At 33.6% G+C, this 17499-nt stretch overlaps 2 protein-coding genes and 1 pseudogene across 2 annotated transcripts; 1 reads left to right on the top strand and 2 right to left on the bottom strand.

Annotated features, from left to right (window-relative positions):
- Positions 1-985: 985 nt before the first annotated feature.
- LOC111912792 (ADP,ATP carrier protein ER-ANT1) lies at positions 986-4145 on the top strand. Its single transcript, XM_023908514.3, has 4 exons — positions 986-1176; positions 1729-2011; positions 2188-2559; positions 3642-4145. Exons 2-4 carry the CDS (start codon positions 1754-1756, stop codon positions 3945-3947), a joined length of 936 nt encoding a protein of 311 aa, XP_023764282.1. The 5' UTR covers positions 986-1176; positions 1729-1753; the 3' UTR covers positions 3948-4145.
- A 984-nt stretch (positions 4146-5129) lies between these two features.
- On the bottom strand, positions 5130-13089 carry LOC111912794 (truncated transcription factor CAULIFLOWER A). Its single transcript, XM_023908516.3, has 7 exons — positions 12810-13089; positions 6436-6514; positions 6269-6333; positions 6066-6165; positions 5913-5954; positions 5693-5823; positions 5130-5480 (listed from the first exon to the last, which is right to left on the bottom strand). Exons 1-7 carry the CDS (start codon positions 12992-12994, stop codon positions 5366-5368), a joined length of 717 nt encoding a protein of 238 aa, XP_023764284.1. The 5' UTR covers positions 12995-13089; the 3' UTR covers positions 5130-5365.
- A 3198-nt stretch (positions 13090-16287) lies between these two features.
- LOC122197510 (cytochrome c oxidase subunit 1-like) lies at positions 16288-17063 on the bottom strand (annotated as a pseudogene).
- Positions 17064-17499: the final 436 nt, after the last annotated feature.

Below are 17499 nucleotides of genomic sequence, written 5' to 3'. Positions count from 1 at the left end.
AATGGAAAGGACTCTCTAGACCTCTTAGGGTCGAGATCTATGAATGATTTCACCATAGGACCTCTCTTACTCTAGATCCAAGTTAAATAAGGCATGAGAAAACCCTAGATACAATCATAACAACAAAAACACGGGAATAAGCTCAGATAGGTACCTCAAATAGCTTCCCCTGCCCAAAAGAAAGTAGATCTAAGTTCTCCAACCCGTCTAGCTTGTCTTCCCTCTTCTCCTCTTGCTACAACACACAAGAAATGGTGGATAATGGCTTCTTCCTCCTCAAAAACGCTCAAGCACTTCTAGGGTTTCTCTCAAGGGTCTGGTAGCCACAAATGGTGGCTATAAGTCCCTTTAAATAGGTCCCAAACCCCGAGAATTAGGGTTTCACTTAACAGCGTGGACTCGCCGAGTCCATGGGTCGACTCGTCGAGTCTAGTCATTAATCCGGATAAGAACTCGCGATCCTACTCGGCGAGTCTGCACATCAACTCGCTGAGTTCCTCCACAAAACTCAAAGTAAGAGAATAATATAATATACCTGGGAACCCGGATGTTACAGAATGGATTAGCATTTTATTTACCTGATGCGTGTGTGTTTGCACGAAAACTAGGGAAGCATCGATAGGACCAGCAACTGCGACTGATTGGAAGCAGAGAATGGTCGATGATCGGAAGTATCAGGCAGGGCTCGATCGTCGATCGTGATTTTGTGATCAAATGGGGGAAAACGTGATCTGTTAGCAAGGGTAATATTGTCCATCCAAATTGTATTTTAATTAAATGATATAATATTGTGAAAAACAATTATAAATAAAAAAAATTACCAAAATAATTGATTTGGGTATATATGATATTAAAAAACATTAGGAAGGGTAAATACGATATTTGTAATTTAAGCCGGGCAAATACGATATCCCAATAGGGACCATTATTTCTTTGTCTTATTCCGTATAAAAGTGGTGTCACTTGTGAGAGGGTTGCCTAGCCACCATATGTTTTCATTTTCTTTAAATTATTTTAACACTCATCTTCTTGATGATTTGGGAGAGCAATAGAACCGCTCAGATGCCCATCTCCTCATATATGTCGTCTTCAACAATTTGTCTTCACCAACCCACCATTCCCCCTTCCTGACACTTCATCTTCACTGGTTCCTACATCTTCATCGCGCATCATCAGGTTACATTCAACTCCCTTTCTTCTTATCAATCCTCTATCTCCTTTATCATCGTTTCCTTGTTTGCATTCATTTACTCATTACTGATCGGTTTTCGTCCTTTTTTCTGCTAATAAAACCAATTTGATCGATTTCACAATGTTCACTAATAGCTTCGCTAATTTTATCTTCGATAAATTATTTCTTCTATGAAAATTGGCTTCTCTTGTTAATGCTTTGCCACCATATGTATACCTACGTCACCACCACCAAAGTCGGAAACCAAATCTCGAAATTACAATGAGTTTTAGCTCCCAAATCCGATTATTCGGCAGCCATGAAAGCACCCTCTGTGGTCGCCATGTATCTCTCGACCTTTTCCCCATTGTCTGTAAATATAAAATCAATTCATTTCCCATTTGTATACAAAATTAAACTCCAAGGTCTAGAAAGAACCCTAATTCATATACAATCATGCATTAAGGCATAACTTCATGGAGTACAAAAGAAAAACAGTAACTACTAGCTATTCTTTTATAATTTTTGCACGAATGATTTCATGTTGATTTCTGCAGAGTGGAAAAGAATCTAGGGTTTGGGATGACAACAAAATCAGAGAGGTTTTCTTCTGATTTTGTGATGGGAGGTGCAGCAGCCATCATATCAAAAAGTGCAGCCGCACCAATCGAAAGAGTGAAGCTTTTACTACAAAATCAAGGAGAGTTATTGAAGAGAGGTCAACTCAAAAAACCATATACAGGGGTTGGTCAATGCTTCAAAAGGGTGTTTAAAGAAGAAGGCTTTTTCTCATTTTGGAGGGGTAATCAAGTCAATGTGATTCGATATTTCCCAACTCAGGTAACTCATTAGCATTTCTTGTTTTTACCTGTATAATTTCAAGAATCCGAAAACTAAATACCTAACACAATTACACAACTCAGGTAAATAAATGATTAGTAAGTAATTCTTGTTTTAGGAAGTGAGAAAATCGGTAATAGGTTCCTGAAGAAACTATTTTTGAAACATATCCGTAGGCTTTCAATTTTGCATTCAAAGGTTACTTCAAAAGTGTATTTGGAAGGTCAAAAGAGAGAGATGGATATATGAAGTGGTTTATTGGGAATGTTGCTTCAGGAAGTGCTGCAGGAGCCACCACTTCATTGTTTTTATATCATTTGGATTATGCAAGAACTCGATTAGCAACCGATTCATCAGGCATTTCAAGAAATCATAAACACCAATTTAATGGACTTTTTGATGTTTATAACAAGACCCTTGCAACTGATGGAATTAGAGGATTATATCGTGGATTTGGGATTTCAATTGTGGGGATTACTCTTTATAGAGGGATGTATTTTGGTTTATATGACAGCTTGAAACCTGTTGTCTTAATTGGATCATTTCAGGTATGCCTTTTTCTAACCATTTTCTTTTATAATATGTGATTTATTATTATTATTTTTTTGGTTTGTATGCATTTTCTTGTAAAGTTTGTGTTTTTTCTGCATTTCTTGCATCATTTTGGTATTATACTATTCCTTTTACACCAAAATGTTGTAAAAGTTTCATGTGTTAATTTTGGTTCCTCAGGTTTTATCTTTATGTATTTCTAGCTTATTAAAGAAGACTAGGTATATTCTAAATATGTTTTTTTTTTTTTTTATTTAAAAAATGTACTTGTGATATTTTTGTAAATGCATGTGTAATATTTATATAGAAGTGTATTATAAATATAGGTTTTAATGTAACAAATGTTTTGATGTTACTAAAATAACAAGTTATTCAAATTAATAATATACACATAATTTATTTGGTTATAATTTTGAAATAATACATTTTATAAAGTTATTAGAACAAAAAAGGTGTAAATTTATTTGTAAAAAGCAAATAAGTTAAAGGGTATTTTTCACAATCTGTATAACTTAAAATAAAAAGAATATGAAGTTGGGTTGGAAATGGTCTTATATTCATTTTTCTTGTAAAATGTATGATTTTTCTGCCATATATAAGCATTTTCTTGTGAAAAGATGTGACCTTTTTTCTTCATTATTAGCATCTTCTTGTAAAAAAATGTGATTTTTTTTTCTGCCTTGTACGCATTTTCTTGCAAATAGTGTGAATTCTTTCTGCCTTGTAATAAACATTTTCCTTTTAAAGATTTGATTTTTTTTTCTGCTTTATTTCCATTTTCTTGTAAAACGTGTGATTTTTCCCACCTTGCATCCATTTTCTTGAAAAGGGTGTGATTTCCTTCTACTCTATAACCATTTTCTTGAAAAAATTTTGATTTTTTCTGCTCTGTAAGCATTTTCTTGTAAAAATATGTGATTTTTTTCTGCTTTATTTCCATTTTCTTGTAAAACGTGTGATTTTCCCCACCTTGTATCCATTTTCTTGAAAAGGGTTTGATTTCTTTCTACTCTAAGACCATTTTCTTGAAAAAGGTGTGATTTTTTTTCTTCTTCTGACATTTAAAAACAATCCGCAGGACAATTTTATCGCAAGTTTTTTCTTGGGATGGAGTGTGACAACGTTTTCTGGTGTTTGTGCATATCCATTTGACACAGTGAGGCGAAGAATGATGTTGACTTCTGGTCAACCCTCAAAATATCATCATGCTATTCATGCAATAAATGAGATCATTCGATTAGAGGGTTTCTTGGCATTATATCGAGGGGTTACTGCAAACATGCTTGTTGGTGTAGCTGGGGCTGGAGTTCTTGCAGGATATGATAAATTGTATCGAATTACATACAAAAGTAGTCATAATTTGGAGCATCAAAAAGTCTTGTAGTTAAAAACTCAAAAAAATGGAAGATGATTTTGGCTTAATTCTACATGGATTTACTAAAAAGAAAGAAATTGAAATGGTATTGGAAGGAGAAAGGTCATGGATTTGATATATGTATAGCTTGATATGTAATGGGTGCGATTCATTTGTGATACCTTCAATTAATTTTGTTATGAAATTGTATAGTTTCCATTTTGGTTATTGCTTCTTTTGATCTTTGAAGGCTTATGAATGTATAGGCATTTATTCATACTTTGTAACCAAAGCTAAAGGTTCTTGGGCTAAATGTGATAGGATTGGGCTGGGCTTGATGGGCCTAAATAAGATGAGTGCCTTTATGTCTTTTCATAGATATGAAATTAAGAGCACCTTGTCCCATGTTTTCTATAGGTGGGACAAAAAGTCTCGCCAACACATGCTTGACTTTGAGTCCAATGAATGCTAAATGTTAACGTGTTACTCTTTATAACAAACGGTGTCTAATGAATAAAGTATATTTGTTGCACGATAATTAGTTTGATTCGAATTTAATTAGACTCGGTGATACTAAAGTTGAGGTAATCTTTGGTTTGTAGAATGTTTTTTTAAAATAATAATAATAAAATCAAAGAATCTTCAAATGAATAGGAATATGCATACAAGCAACTTCTTAAAAGTTAAATCAATATATCAAAAAAATAAAAATTAAGAGCTAAATACATAAAAAGTTGTAAAAACCACAACCTTTTGCAATTTTGTGATTCAAACACTATAAGTCAGTTTTGTCAATGAACGTAAGTGGTAAAAATTGAAAAATTTGTGGCTTTAGTGGAATATTTGTTGTCAAAATTTTCACAAAATCCACCTAACTTTGACAAAATGAAATCATATTGCGACCAATTTAACCTATTATACTAGGTAAAAGTGATAAACATTGACAAAAATGATCAAACTTAGTTGACTTGTATTGGTGAAACAAAAATGTAACAGTTAAAATACATAAATGCCCGAAATATAATTACTCTAATGCAATTTGCTTCTAAACTTAAATCATTATTGTAATATAGTTTTGGTAACTCGTCGCTTATTTACAGAAACCCATGAAGTAAACACTCATGTTTTTAATTCTACTTCAATTGATAGGCCACTACCAAGCATCAAGTCTTGTTTGTTATCAACATACGCAACAAACCATACACAACCAAATAAAATTTTAACACATTACATTAAAAACAAAAACTCAGCAAAATGTCTACAACCACTTTTGTTGCAACATATATACACAACTGAAAAAAAAAAAATACAACAGTAAGCTTGCTATCTATTTCCTGACATAGCAAGCTACTTTACATCCATGAGTGTAATAAACATAAATGTTGTTTATACATCATTTGATCCACATATATATATCATATTACAAACTGAAAAACTCTATAAAAAGTTCACTTGTTCATGTGTTGAATCATCCATGGTGGCATAACCGTAACCGTCGCCATTTGCGCTTGTCTTAGGTTTTCTTCCGCATCACCCTCCATTCGTGGCTGCTCACACATATTACTGCATTTCATGTCCACACTGTTTTAATGACATGGCATGACATGACATGACAGGGTTGTACTGTGTTTGGTCTGTGTTGGACCGAGGCATTACAATATTACGTGTGGGACAAAGATTGCAATATTTGTCTGTTTGACACAGTCCAATATATGTCAAACACAGTACAACCTGTTCTGTCATGAATAAAGAAGTGTATATAAGAGTAATGTTACGGGTTGTTGAAGATGTTGAATTGGAATGAGGGCATGGTTTCATTGTTTTGTTGTTGGTGGGAGGGTATGTCTTTCTCTAGTTCTTTGATTTGCTTAGAGAGGGTGTTGTTTTGATCCTGTAATTCCTTGTCCTGTAGATGTATATTTTTATTTATTTAAAATATATTTTCTTAAAAGTTTTTAAGGGATGTGGGAAATGTGAACATATAATTATGTATACCTTCTTTTGGAGCTCAGAAATTGATTCAAGCATCAGTTGATTCTGCAAGTAAATTAAAGAAGTTCAGTTTTGAGACTTTTGCAAAACAAAGTTTCATTCGGTTTTTAACATGTTATAAAATATTGGTATAAGAAAAAAAAAAAAAAATTATACCTTTCTCAACCTAACGTGTTTAAGAGCTGTATCAAGTTGCTGCTCAAGATTTTGGAGTTCCTTGAGGCTCAAGGAATCAAGATCTTCTCCCATGAAATGCCTATAAAAATAAGTATGGTTTTTGATAATTTCTTTACAAAAACATGTGTTGTATTAATATTTTATAAAAATAAATACATAAATCGAAATCTTTACAAGTATACCTTTGGGTTTTCTGCAAAAGCTCGATTCTGGCTTTTAGTTTTGCATGTTCCAGAGACCAGCTTCCCTACAAGTATTTAGAGAGTTTTAGTTTTAGTTTTATTTTATTTTAGGAATATATATACACAAAAATAAATAATCATAAAAATTGTTGAATAGGGCAACATACTTGTGTTTCATTGTGGGTTGTATTGGCCTGCATTTCTGCGTATGAGTATCTTTCATATCTTTCAAGGATCCTTTCCATTCTGTTGTGGAAATTAATGGTGTTATAAGAATCAAAAAGAAATTCAAATGAAGGAAGAAGTAAAGCAGAAGGAGAAGCGTGTTTTTATTTTTACTAATAAATTGTGTTCATGTGTGTTAGATATAGTATAATAGAATCGGGTTACATTAGATTTTGGTGTTAATTGCTCTATAACCCTTATATTCCAACAAACAGTTTTCATAATATTCATCAATTTCAAAATAGCTAAATGATCAATTTTAGGCCATTTTGTTCCGATTAAATCCATATTAAATGCTTAACTCATTAAACATGTTCAAAACAAGCTACAACTTAGTTTACCCTAATGTACCACATTGTACCATGTTTATCATGTATAATACTATACAAGTAATTCAAACGAACAATACATAATGTTTATGTTCTTTCGATAAAATTATTTAAATTTAATTGATTTGGTATTTGGAGAGGAGTTAATTAGCTTGAAAGACTATGTGACATGTATGCTAAAGGGATCCTATGTTCAACAAAAAGAGACACGGGAAGCTAGAATAAACGCCAATTTACTGCCCCTCAAGAGAGGTTTTTTAATTTCCATTTTCTTCTTCCACCTTCAAAATGGCTAAAGGAGTTGTTAGGTATATTAATTTGGATGGTGGTGGTGTTAAAGAAACTGGAGATGTGAAAAATGGAGTCGAGCGACTGCAGATCATGCTAAGCTTGAGTATAATGGAGATGTGAAAGTGAAGTGATAAATGCCCTATTGTAAACTCATACTAGGGACTTGTCATAAGTTACTTCTAAGAGACACATTGTTGGTCACTTGGTTGTAAATGGACTGTTATAATAAAGATTAATCATGGCGATGCATCCGCTGAAAGCTCAGTTGGTTGATGTTAAGAAATCAGATGACACTTGTCAAGAATCTAAACAGATCTGATGCCACTTGCCAAGTTCTGATGACCATTTTTAGGAAGTAATACGGATAAAACACGAAACTTAAAGCACACAAAGACATAGTATTTACGTGATTCGGTCAAGGTGACCCACGTCCACAGGCAGGATGAGAATATTATTTATTCATAGAGTTCTCAAACAAAGATTACAAGTATAACTAACAAGGATTCGACTTACTCACTAAGGATACAAAAGACACTAAAGACATAAAGAAATGACTAGCAGACATCCTTATTTATAGGCAAGGGATTAGACGTAAAACTCTACCATGCAGTTGCTTCTACAACCTTCATCCTTGAAATACATTGCATGAGCATTAGCAAAACACATGGTGGAGCATCATTAACCAAGACGGCTCATCAGGAGTGACCATGGAGCATCGTAATGGATCATCCTCCACCATAGTGGCACATCATGCCATTTAGGGCATCCACCTTGAGCATCTTCATCATCTGAACATCCTTGGACAATCTTGAGCATCCTAGTGGATATCACAACCTATATGGTGCATCAAGGGACAACATGGTTCATCAAGAACATATATGGCGTATCAAGCCATCTAGTGGTGCATCTATGCTTCAGTTATATATTAATAACACATCAATACTTTAGAGTACACCATGGCACACTAGAGTGCCATATCTTGTACCAAGGTGACACATTTAGAACATAAGTAGTGCACCTTGTTCCCAAGTTGGAGCATCCAACTCCCAAATGGCACATCCTCTTCCACAATGGCGCATCCTCTTTCATAACGACACATCTACCTTCATAAATGGCACATCAAGCACCAAGATGGCACACCATGCATGAAGATGGTGCAAGTGCACTCTCCCTCCAAAATGGCGCATCCTTGCTTTATAGCTCATCAAGGATGCTCCACTCCAATCTTAAGTGCTTTGTTTCCTTCTTAAGTGCTCCACTTATTTCTTAGATGCTCCATTCCCTTCTCAGGTGCTTCATTTCCTTCCCAGGTGCTCCATTGAACTCCAAATGCTCCATTGAAACCAGATGCTCCATGATAATTCTTTAAATGCTCAAGTCGTATTTAACAGTTGTAAAGGGTTATTGTCAAGCATATGAGATTGATTATGATGAGACATTCTCTTAACTCTCACTTAATTAGTATGCTTACATGGCGGCCATTGATACCTAGTAATACTCGTCCTTTTATACGTGTATGACCAATGGTTGGTCACTTAATCATCCTAGATGGTTTAAGGTATTACATAAAGAGATTGATTCCATTTATCAAATTATACTTGTGACTTGGCACAACTTCCTCCTAGGAAGAACATAGTTGGTTGTAAATGGATTTTTACCATGAAGATTAATCCTTATGACTCTTGCATACACGAAGGCTTAATTGGTTCAAAGGCTATTCCCAAGCATATGATATTGATTGTGATGAAACATCCTCAAATATCTCTTAAATTATATTCTTATGTTATAGCCATTGATACCTAGAATGTTCAAGGGATTTAACTGATGGTTAGGGCATTTAATCATCCTAAATGGATTTAAGGCAATGAATGAACATGGTTTTACAGTGAAGCTTGGTTGGTTGAAAATGGATATTCTTAAGTGTATGATATTGATTATGATCAGATCCTCTCTCATTTCTCTCACAAGAAATATGTTTATATGGCAACCATTTATCTCCATATTGTTCTAATAATATGGCCGATAATTAAGGCACTTAGTCACCCTAGATGGTTTAAGCCAATACAAGAAGAAATGGATGCCCTGTTGTCAAATCATACTTAGGACTTGGCATAACTTCTTCCTTGGAAACACCTTGTTGATTGTAAATGAGTTTTTTCATTAAAACTTAATCCTAACGGCTCTTCTATCAGCTAATAGCTTGCTTGGTTGCAAAGGGTTATGCTTAGGCATATGAGATTGATTATGATGTGACCTGTTCCGTTGGCAAGATTTTATCGGTTTGAATTCGTATTCCTTAGTTGCCGTTCATCATTCGATGTCAAGACTGTCCTTGACGAAATCTTTTAGGAGGTATCCTGTATACATGAAGAAACCATGTGTGTGTTTTTTTTTTATTATTATTTTTTTTATTAAAGGTGTAACATCCAAGGTTTTCCAATTATGACATTCTCTATATGGTCTTAAGAAGCCTTCTTATATGTGGTTTAGGAGATTTTATGGCATTCTCCAAGTGTTCGGTATGACTCATAATTTCAAGACTAGTTTGTTGTCTTTAGCTATGTGGTTTAGGAGATTTTTGGTGTTACTTTTTCTATCTAGTTTCCTATTTAGGTAGTAATGTTCATGTATATAAATCCATCATAATAGATAAGATTATTTACCAGACAACTTACATCATCCATATCCTTAGTAGGAGTCTTCAATTTCCTTTCAAAATTTTTATTTGCTCATAAACATATTACATCCACAAAAGCTTTAAGACTTTATTCCTTTCATGCCTCTTTAGAGATTGACCATAGTTTAGTTTGATCTTTTGAGATTACCCATAGTTTAGTTAGATCTTACATCGTAATTCGTAAAGATACCTTATTATGGAATTGTAACTATAAGTGTAAGTAAAAGAAAAGGAGATTTCAAGCAAGCATTGATCCACACAAATTAAAGCTACAATATTCTTTCTTTGAATCCCTACTAATCTTGCTGATTTGTTTATGGCTTTTTCTAGATTGTTTTTCACACAAAGGAACATGAAATTCTAGGATAATATAGAATAAGAAAAACCTTGAAAAAGTACAAGTGTTGGGAAATTAGCCAATGAGTTGGAAGACTGAAGAGTCATCTTATACTAATTTTTCCCAAGTAATATTAGAAAAAAAAACAAAAAAAAATTATATTGATATCCAATAGTTTCATAGGAAGCAACGCTATTGTTGTTCCATGTACAATAAGTGAATCCTCCCATGCATACTCGTGCTCTTCCATGTTGAAGTGGGAGTACGTGCATGAAAAATACATCTTCAAAAAATAATATAAACCCTAAATCCAAATCTTAGGAAAAATATAGCCTATAAAACCTTGAGAAACAAGATTTAGAAGCAATTTTTTAATTAATTTGGATTGTATGTTATTTTTAACAAGTCCAAAGAAATAAAAAACTTAGCTAAAAATCAGATCAAAAGGGCTAATCGAAATGCTTAAAAGTTGTATACTTACAGTGTTGACAACATTTTATATTATTTGTTTAACTAAAAATAAGTTATTATCTAATAAAGTTACTATAATCATATTTGAAAGCCACTCATTCAAGACTCTTTGAAACTAGCTACTAGATTTTACTAACGAAATATATTAAGTTTAACTTGGTCCAATAATAAATACAGTTTGATTATTCATTAGCATTCCATTTATCAATTTTAAGTAACTTTTGGATGATTGGATCAAAATCAAAAGCATTAATATCAAATGCATTGAATATAAAAGTTACAAAAAAATATATTGTATTTCATAACAAAACAAAATAAAAAGAAGATAATAAATGGCTTGACTGAAAAGAACTTGATTATATGTCAACAAAGTGTTAGGTACCTCTTTTATGTAGATAGGAAAAAAAAACGTGCTGAAGAAACAAATAAAATTACTTATACATTATGCACGTTTTGTTTCCGATAATAATTAAGAAATTGTTAAAAAAAAAAATTAACTAAATTACCAAGAATGTGGAAGTTTAGTAGCAAATAGTCAAATTATGTCTTAATTAAGTTATCATAGTATGCAAAATTAAAGTTGTTCAAAGCTTCTACAATAATATATTTACCATATTTTTCACTTATAATGAGAATTGTCTTGTGAATTAGAGCATAAAAAGAAAGAAAAAAAAAACTAATTACTATTTAATAACACTGTTGTAGGTGGTATACAAGTAATTACTGTTACCTGACCTCTTAATAACGCTATAGTTAGAAATCTATTTATTTCAACAATAAAAGCTAATTAAGTCTTATAAATTATTCTATTCGTTTCCAAAACATACGTTAATTAATACAACATAACACGTTTCTATCACTAATAGCAATGGGATTAGAATCTACAAAAAAACCATAAAATTATCAATTTAAAGTTATGTTATTATTTATTTTAAATAAGAAACATAAACGTACATATACGTTCAGTATTTTACAGAAATCCCAAACTGTTATTTTCTCTCTCTACAAGGGATATTTTAGTACAATAGTACTACTCACATTAAATATTTAGCTAAGTGTGTAGTTATACTTTTGCATAAAAGAATCCAATTTTTTTATTGGTTGTATTTAGACAAATACACAGAAAATGTCAGATTAAAAACTTATACTATTGTTAACTCAATAAGTAAATCAGAAGGTTATATATATATATGCACTTATGCTTAAAGGTTAAGCAGTATTCTCACATAAGCAAACATCAATTGAATGTGTCCACTTGTAAATAGATAAGTATTTTAACTTGAAGGTTATCAATGATTGATGGCATTACCTATTCAACTCTTTGTTTTAAGTGATTATGAATTCAAGATTCAATAGTGACATGTTATGCTAATTATTCTCTTTGAGTTTTTATAACTTGTTTTCCCTTAACAAAGATCTTAAACTAGAAGTTGTGAAAGAATACACATTGGGAAAATAGTACACATGCAATAAAAACAATACATAATTTTGGTTTTAAATTCTAATTAAATTTCTTTGTCTCCCTCTTTATTGTATAAATTTAATCTTCTACCCTCCTCCCCTTCCAAATAAAAGAATTGAAAATGACAGGAAATAAAGGAATTTGAAACCTTAAATGTACAAAAATCCTTCTATCTCAATCGTGTTAAACTGTCGTAGGTAAAGCTTTTGAATTTTTCTCTAAAATCAATGATCTTTAAGAGTATATAATGCTATTGAAGCCTAAAATATCTAAGCAAAAACGAAAGAAACAACAGTGAGGAGTTGCAACTTGCCTGATATGACCAGACCTACTGACATTAACTTCTCCCCCTAAAAATCATCAGGTTTTTTTTCCTCATATGAACAACATGCTCTATTTCTGATTCCAAACCAGGTGATAAATCAAAAACCCTAAAAAACCTAACTTTCAACAACTCATCACGCATATACCAATAGAGAAGAACACTAACACAAACGTGTCATGCACCGATTCAACAGAAACTACGATTCTCAAAAGATCGTGATTGAAATTGATTCGTGGAAGAAAAGCGTGCATGAATTCCATTGGTTTCATCATGTAGTGTTGCACAAAGAAAAAACTAATATAAGGTCAACCGGAGACTTCAATTTCAACGGAGGAAAAAATCAACATCGAACGCAGAACCATTAATGTAACGATGAATATCAGAGAAAGTAAGAGGCGGAGATGAAAGATGAAAGAGTACGTACCCGGAATCAGTAGAGTACTCGCAGAGCTTTCCTTTAGTAGAGAAGACGATGAGTGCGACATCGGCATCACAGAGAACGGAGATCTCATGAGCTTTCTTCAACAATCCCGACCTCCGTTTTGAGAAAGTCACCTGCCGATTGATCTTGTTCTCTATCCTCTTCAACGTCACCCTTCCTCTTCCCATTTTTCCGGCGATCGATTACCCTCTCTCTCTCTCTCTCTAAGTCTTTCTCTCACACACACAAACACTTGGTTTCTCTACAGTTATAACTGTATTAAGCCAGAAATGCCGGTTCCTTTTAATACCCATTTTAACACTATTTTCCCATTCGTTGTTATTCCACCCAAAATAAATATAAATAAAATAATCAACGTCATCAAAATAAATGAGATATTATAATTAAAAAAAAATAGTTAACGTCATAAATAGAAAATAAACTCTTTGTTATTTTACAAAATATTATTGTTACAAAAAGTTATTTGTTTTGTTCATCAAATACCATTAAGAAACATAAAGTTTTAGTAGAGTATATTTGGATAGTCTTTTTTTAAAAAAAAAAAAAAAAATTAAAACAGTTGTGTTTTCTAGAAAACTAAAATAAGTAGTTTGTTAATTATATTCGTGTTTAACGCTAAAAAGTATCTTAACACAAGAAGTATTAAAAAAAATAGTTAGGAAACGTAACGTGTCTAAGTAAATGGAATAAAATGATGATGATTATGACAATTCAAAATTTTCAACAATCATTAACAAGATTTCTAGAAATAGTAATAGCCGAATTTGTAGAATATATGTGTTTCCTAAGCAATATATTTCGTATTTGATTTTTATTTATTTATTATTATTTTTTTGTTACTAATAATCTATCTCATAATTATTTTCAAATGTTTTTTCATAAATGTTTTAAGATATAATTATTTACGTTCAATATGTGTTTTTTTACACAAAATTAGAAAATTTGTAGATTTACGCCACAAGAAAGAAACGATAATTTATATTTTAGGTATTTTGATAGAGAATATTATTATTTATGGACAGAAATTCAAATTATGAAAATTAAGATAATATAAACAAGATAAAAAGGTAGTCTATTTTTAGAAATTTAGTAGATATTCCTTTTTCGAAAGGAAAAAGTATAATTAAAATATAATATCTGGGAAAGTGGAGACAGAAAACCAGGTAGTATTTGAAAACCACAGTGGTTTCAGAAAAACGTTGTCGATCTGTGATTGGTTGAATGGGATATTACCGCTGTTTGTGTCTGGTGGCAGAGGGACCACATCGTACAGCCTCGAACGTAGAGAGAGGTGCAAACCCCACACAACGAAACCTCTTTCGTTTCGTGCTTTTTTGGTTTAAAAACCCTTGCCGACCAAGATATTAATACGCAAAAAATTTATATAAGTTTGTTTGTTTTGTAAATTTATTATATAATTTAGAATGTAGAAAATAAAAAATAGCAAAATTCTTCTTTAAATAGTTCGTTTTAAAAAAAATATAAAAATAATGAACAATAATAAATAACACAATAAACACATATATATTTCTAACCAAAGGAATTGAAAGTTGCAATCAACCAAACACATTAGGCAACAAATTAGAAAAAAATGTGCATTGTAGAAGTCAAATCACTTCCATATATTCTACAAAAAGGAAATGTGTTTTGCGTGTTACTAGAATCCACATGATAATACGAAAATAACAGGGAGTCGGTGGTTGAACATTTGAGGTAAGTGATGAAAGTAATAAGGATTGCCACCCAAGTGAGGGACGAGAGAACTCCTCATACGTGAAGGAAACTTATATTCAAGATAATAGGTCATGGAAATTATGCTTATGTAGATAATACGTGAAGGAAATGATGCTTCTATAAGACATTCTTAGGATGTCAACCTTGTATATATGAAAGAAGCCCCAACCAATACAAGTGAAATAAAAACTACATAAATGTAAAGGTACAATACAAGTGAAATAAAAACTTGCTTTTAAGGACAATGATGCCAACTACAATAATGTAACATCCCAAAAATCAGAGTAAAATTTTCATTTTTTCAAAACAACCCCAAGTCAATACTTGTTTACAAAAATGTTGTTTCACAAGTATAGTTCATCAACAGAGTATCCCTAAATCCAAAAACATAAAATCCAAAGGATGTGCATGATTACGCCTTTGCTTTCCCGATAATTAGAAGTACATGAAACCATAACAACTATAAACACAAAGTTTAGTGAGTTCCCTAAAAGTACCACCACACAAACAGATAAAATATACAACAAACATGCATACATGGTTTGTTGGTCCTTGACCTCTACCCAATCATACCAGGTTTGTTGGTTTACAACACAGAACAGTAATCTATTGAGAGATATATTGAGCCGATAAGCGGGATTAACTTGCCGAATAATGATATGATGTCACGAAAAACGGCTGCTCATTTCGTATCTTGAAGAAAGCCAAGCAGGAATAGATGGCCTGCCCCTAGCTCTAACTAATATCTCTACTTTGATAGCACATGAGTGCTTTCATTCCCTGCCACCCGCATCTATAACTGGCTATTCCTTATCAGCATTTCAAGACAAAATCTTTCATGATCCATCCCGGAATTGAATATAGAATAGTTAGGATATTCAACAGGGAGGGAACAGAAGGGGATGCCATCAGAAGTAGGATCGTCGAACGGTCTTCTGGTTCCGTGGCTCCTGACCTTGGAAGATGGGATTCCGAGACCTGGACCCTTTTTCATAACTTCCGCTCGTTGCATACCTTGCTCCACTACTGTACAACATTTCTCGCTGCAGTTTGAGCAACAAATGGTGTCCCTCTTCTCGTTGCAGTTTGAGCAGAAAATGGTCTTCTAGCTCCATGGCTCCTGACCTTGGAAGATGGGATTCTGAGACCTGGACCCTTTTTCATAACTTCCGCTCGTTGCATACCTTGCTCTACTACTGTACAACATTTCTCGCTGCAGTTTGAGCAACAAATGGTGTCCCTCTTCTTGTACCCCCTCTTCCACAAGTACCGATGGAGGCCCAATAAACCACCGGACCCCTTACATCTGTAACAGTCACAATGGTATTGTTGAAGCTTACTTGAACATGAGTAAGTCCTTTTGGTATTCTATGTGCACTCTTACGTGAACCAAGACGTCCATTCTTACGTGAACCAATTTCTTTTTTTTTTTCTTTCATTCCGGAGAAACCTCCTTGAAGTCTCAACTAATGGGGGAGGAGTGAGATTATACAACCTGCCCTTTCTCTTTTTTTCACAAATAGTCAATTTAGGATCTAATTCGCAAAAGGATTACCATATATAACACAAAACTGATCCGCCGATTCCTTCGAATCTAGCCTCCCGGTCTGTCATTATACCTCAAGAAGTCTAAATAATTACAATCCCCATCCCGCCTAAAATTTGAAGAATTCGTTGATAGTTAGAATATATTCGTAGACCAGGTCGACTGATCCGTTTCAAATTTGAAAAGTTCTGCTAGGTTCTTAGTAGCAATCGACGACCTTTTTTCTTTTACTTCACAGAGCTTTTCGTCTCCTTGATAGCTGGAAGTTCTCCAAAAGTATGAAAAGTTGGAGGACTTTGTACCATCCATTCCGGGGTGGTTGGATTCTGTTCAACAGCCCAAGGACTTGGAGCGCATCTTTTGTTGTTTCCACTTCTTGAAGTGATTGTTACGACCACGAAGAAACAACAAATCCCAACTACAGATATATATAAGAGCCAGAACTGCTAAGGGCATTCCATCCAGCGTAAGCATCTGGATAATCTGGAATACGACGTGACATACCCGAAAGCCCTAAGAAATGCATGGGAAAGAAGGTCGGATTAACCCCAAAAAAGTGATCCAAAAATGGAATTGACCTAAAGTTTCAAGATATGTTCGACCAAAGATTTTACCTACCCAATAGTGAGATCCTGAAAATAAAGCAAAAACGGCTCCCATAGAAAGTACACAATGGAAATATGCAACCACATAATAAGTATCATGTAGAGCAATGTTTAGCCCAGAATTTGCCAGAACGATTCCAGTGAGTCCCCCTATGGTGAACAAAAATATGGACCCTACAGCAAATAACATGCGTGTTTTGTATTGTATCGACCCCCCCCCCCCCACATGGTAGCGATCCAACTAAAGATTTTGATTCCAGTGGGGACAACTATGATCATGGTAGCTGCGGTGAATCTAGCCTCCAGTGGGGACCTTAACCCAACCGTCCATAATTTGTTGACACGTGGCATCAATCCAACAATCCAAGTTTGTTGACATGTGACCTCAACCTTACCATACCGGTTTTGTTGACCTCTAGTCTCAACCGAACCATACCGGGTTTGTTGGCACGTGGCCTCAACCCAACAATCCAGGTTTGTTGGCACGTGTCATCAAACTTACCATGCTGGTTTTTTTAACTAGCAAACAAAACTGTACAATCTCAACCCAACCACACTATGTCGACATATAGAACATATAAACATATAGCCAGTAAACAGATAAACAGGCAGATCTACGGATCACTACCGCATAGCAACATCCTAAATACCAATATACAAATCTAACAGATTACTACATCATAACAACATCCTATATACCAGGATACATAAGCTAGTGAGCTGATATTGGTGCCTTCGACTCACGAGTACAATGAGGGAAAACTCACCTGAATCGAATCCACTAACA

The sequence above is a fragment of the Lactuca sativa genome, chromosome 4 (assembly GCF_002870075.4).
Source record: "Lactuca sativa cultivar Salinas chromosome 4, Lsat_Salinas_v11, whole genome shotgun sequence".
Lineage (NCBI taxonomy): Eukaryota > Viridiplantae > Streptophyta > Magnoliopsida > Asterales > Asteraceae > Lactuca > Lactuca sativa.
This window is presented reverse-complemented; position numbering and strand designations above follow the sequence as displayed.